Source organism: Colius striatus, chromosome 1 (assembly GCF_028858725.1).
Source record: "Colius striatus isolate bColStr4 chromosome 1, bColStr4.1.hap1, whole genome shotgun sequence".
Lineage (NCBI taxonomy): Eukaryota > Metazoa > Chordata > Aves > Coliiformes > Coliidae > Colius > Colius striatus.
In genome coordinates, this window is record NC_084759.1 from 17,819,110 (window position 1) to 17,823,343 (window position 4,234).

The window sequence follows — 4,234 nt, forward strand, 5'->3', positions numbered from 1 at the left end:
AAAGGTACATAGCTGAAGGATGCACATTCAGGTGGTAAAAAGTCTCTTCATGGAATAAAATAATCTAATGAATTGAGATTCTTCAACAGAGTGTTGGAGGAAAACAACAGAATGAGGAAGATGGTTGCCCTGCCCCACCCTCTCAAAGGTGACAATCCTTGTGGGTTTTTTTTCCACTGACCAAGACAATGAAAACACAACTTTAATTCCTCCCACTGCTGCACCCCTATGTATGGAGGGAGGTAGCACAGACCTAATGACATCCACAAGAAGTTAAGACTGGACACTCCCAGCCCTGTAGGAGATGCTCCTTAGTGCAAGGTGAGGACAGAAAAAGATAAAGCCATTACTGGTGCCCAACAAAGCTGATGGCATACATTGGTACGGAGTGCCTGTGCTCCTAGTCCCTTTCCTTGACCCTTCACCGCACTTTTGACCAAAATGCTTGGTTACTGGCTTGCCTCTACAACCAACACAGTGTTTGTGACTCCTGTTCACTAGATCCTTCCCTGGGCCTTTCCATTCCTACTTTTGAAAAATGACTGTCCCAAAACCAGGATTTCAGCAGTAGGTAGACTTAGAAAAGAATTTGTGGATGCAGGAGTATGGAATTAGGTCACAATCTTTAAAACATGACTCAGTGGTAGCTCCCTGGGAAGCTATCATTTTTAAAACATGAACGAACGTTCATTTTTGTCTTCCTCCTTGAGTGTGAGGATATTGCTGATTGTTTTCTGACACCTAAAAAAAAGTTTGAGGGAAATGGGGACCTAGAAAATCCTGAAAGCGGGGAATTATTTTAAAACTGTTGTTTTCCTGGATTCTTTCATGCAAATTTTTATCACTAGGTAACACAACTCTGCCAGATTCAACATCATGCAGATCCCAGACACAGCAAGCATGAAAATAGTAAATGTGGTTTTCTCGGTGGGCCGAGACACAAAGCAGTCCACTGTGTTGGGGCAGGGCCACGCATCACACTTCACCAGGCGAGGCATCTGGTACCCATCATACATGTAATAGAACACATACATGAAGACTGCTTCAAAGACAATCCTGAAGAAGATGCTGCTGGTGTATGTCCACCAGAGAGGGCCTCGAATGTGAATCTTCTCATTTTTCAGATCCTCAATGTCAATTTTCTCCCCATTTCTGAATCGCCTTTTCTTCTCATGCCGGGTATAAGCCACGTGCATGGCCACCAGCAGCGCCGGCGTGGAGACAAAGATCAGCTGCAGGGCCCACAGGCGGATGTGAGAGATGGGGAAGAAGTGATCGTAGCAAACATTCTTGCAACCAGGCTGCAGAGTGTTGCAGACAAAATCTTGTTGCTCGTCTCCCCAGACTCTCTCTGCAGCCACGACGAGGATCATGATACGGAAGATGAACAGGACCGTGAGCCATATCTTCCCGATGCTGGTGGAGTGCTTGTTTACACCTCCTAAAACAGCCTGCAGGCTTCCCCAGTCCATCTTCTTTTCTGTGTCCTTTTACCTGCAGGATGACAAAATACAGTAAATGGTTACTTTTCAAAGGGTGAAAAATCATCTCCAGACCTTCTATGAAGGCAGTGGCTTCCTATCACTCACTCAAAAGTCATAGGCAAATGCAAGTCACTTTCGTTAGTCACCCATATGGTTACGGATTCAAACAGCTTAAATTCTCTCCTTCCATGTATTTACAATGGAACAAGCATACTTTGATGTATCTCTTCAAAAGGCTTTGGTCGGGAAATAAGTTACATCTTCAAATACATTTCCTACACAACTCCCTTTGCTTTTCTGAGATATTTCTTTTTCTGTCTTTGACTCCAACTCTTTTGCCTGCATTTGGAACAGAATTACTGTCACTGCATGAGTTGAGGCCACATTCAGAGAAAGCAGAGACTTCTCTGGTAGCTTTCACAGGATTCCTTTGCCAACACTACAACCCTAGAAGGCTGAACTGGTGCTATCTTTACCTCCCAAGATAACTACTACTTGCTTACTTCAACAGAAGCCCTCCTTCCACCCAGATACCCCCAGCAGGCCTCCAAGGCTTTCTGCTGTAGCTCAGACATGGCCCTTTATCTCAGCAGCACAGCATTTGATTTTGCCCACACTGCCAAGAAGCCTACAGCGGGCTGGGCCAGGGCTGCATACAGATACAGCACAAACCAACAGGCAAAGGAGGATACTGCAGAGCCTGCCCTTCCACATTCATTGCTATCTCATCCAAAGAGGAGACCATAGAGTCAAGAGGAAAAAGCCCTCAGCTAAAGAACTTACTTGATTTTCTAGATGCTATCACACCCCAGCAGAATAAACAGGAGGTCAAGCTTCAGGGAAGTCCCATTTCAGCTTTCCTCTTACTCTAGAAAACCAAAATCCACACTCTTCACCCCTTTAAAACTTAAAAGTAACTTTTACTGGTCACAATTCAGTCTCAGGGCTCAGCTTTCACTGATCACTGCCATTTGGAAGCTATCACTGAATCTAATAAAATACTTTGAAGCCAGAGCTAGGAACTTACACAGTTGGTCCAAGGCTAGGGCTCAGCTTTGCTGTGTGAGAGACATGCACTGGATGTGGAGAAGAGGTCCCTCTCCTCTTAGCACAGGCTGTGTGCTATGGGGAAGCATGGTACCTTGCAACGGCACAATGGTCAAAGCTTTCAAAAATCTCTCAAATAACAGAAAAAACATTAAAAAAACTATCCTGGTGTAGCTACAATAAAACTACAGGACTAACTTGCCCCAACAGATACCCTGGGTATAAGGACCTAGCTTGTACAGACAAGCCTTGAGGGAGAGGTCAGATTTACTGTGGTGAAGAAAGGTGAAATTGAGTAAGACAAGGAAAAAAAAACAAAGAGGAAAAGCTTTGAGAAAGCGGCTGGAATGTCTTAGACTTCTTTTATCTCTGCTGAATCTGGCAATATTTTATACAACTTTTTACATTGTCCTAAACTCTAGACCATGATCAGTACCTGCACCTCTGTTACAAATTTCCTCACGTTTGTTGCATAGTCATTAAAATGAAGTCAATGAAACCTTCCTAAGAGGCTAATTGGAACCGAAAGGATTTATTTGAAGTGTATATCCCCTCGGGACGAACAAGCTGGGCTCCACGTGCTGTCTCACGCTGCTGTTCTCAAACAATGCTGCAAGTCCACGCGGAAAAAAACCCTAACTTCTCCCTACTCATCCACCACTACAGAAGCAAGAAGCGGGCTGTGCAGCCTCAGTGGACCTCCTGAGACAGCCACCCTGCCACCCAAGACATGATTTATTGGAAACCAGTCGAGAAACCACTTTGAGGTCACACGCTGGACGCCGTGGGGCAGCCCCCAGCTGAGCCCTCGCTCGGCGCCGATCTGCGCTGCCGCCGAACTCAGAGCGGCCGGAGCGCCCGGCAGCCACGCAGCCGCCGGCGGGGCTTCGGCAGCGGGAAACGACGCCAGGGCTGCTGGAAACGAGCTCTTGCCAGCAAACACTCGTTTCCCAACTTTGGCTTCAGGGCCCGATGTCTGCTGCCGGAGCCGGCTGCGCCGCGGGATCAGCCCGGCAGGATCTGCTGCCCGCCTCGCGGCCTCGCTGCCCCGGCCGTCAACCCCGGCCCGAGCACGGCTCCCTCACTCGCCACAGCTCCGCTCAGGCTACCGGGGAACAGGGGTGACTATCCAGCACCGCAGGGCCCCTCTGCGCTGCTCGCGGCCGCCTTAGCCCCGCGGGGACGCCGCCGGCCCGAGCCCCGCTCCGTCCCACTACGCGGATCGCGACACACAACAGCCCAGTCCCCCAGCCCACGGGAGCTGCTCCAGACCCTCACCTGCACGGCTCGGTAGGCACCCGGGACGCAACCGACGCGCCGCCCTGCCGCGCTCCTGGCTCTGGTGGTGCCTGGGCAGCGGCCAGTCCCAGCCTCGCCGCCCGGGGCTTTAACGTGCCTCCCCGCTCACCTGCCGCTTTTAACCCGCCCCCGCCCGCCCCCCGCTCCTCCGGCGGCCCGGGGCGGGGCCGGGTGTGGATCGCCCATGGGATGCCCATCGGAAGCCCATCCCAGGCCCATACCCGTCGCGGGGCAGGACTGGGGGGCTGAGCCGGGCCACCGGCACTGGGCTCTGCTGCACCAGCGGGGCTGCGGGCGGGAGCCGTGGGGACAGAACGGAGAGGGCTCCAACAACCCTCAGTGTTCCCTCCGGAGCGCCCTCGGGTCCGCCCGGGTGTCCTGGCCCAAAGCCCTGCTTCGGGCAG

The 4,234-nt window shown here is 51.1% G+C and overlaps 1 protein-coding gene across 1 annotated transcript; it reads right to left on the minus strand.

Annotated features, from left to right (window-relative positions):
- Positions 1-794: 794 nt before the first annotated feature.
- On the minus strand, positions 795-3,881 carry GJB2 (gap junction protein beta 2). Its single transcript, XM_062020416.1, has 2 exons — positions 3,810-3,881; positions 795-1,494 (listed from the first exon to the last, which is right to left on the minus strand). Exon 2 carries the CDS (start codon positions 1,470-1,472, stop codon positions 795-797), a length of 678 nt encoding a protein of 225 aa, XP_061876400.1. The 5' UTR covers positions 1,473-1,494; positions 3,810-3,881.
- Positions 3,882-4,234: the final 353 nt, after the last annotated feature.

Bases quoted from the DNA above. Each gene is read 5' to 3' on its own strand.
- GJB2 (XM_062020416.1), bottom strand. From the start codon at position 1,472: ATGGACTGGGGAAGCCTGCAGGCTGTTTTAGGAGGTGTAAACAAGCAC.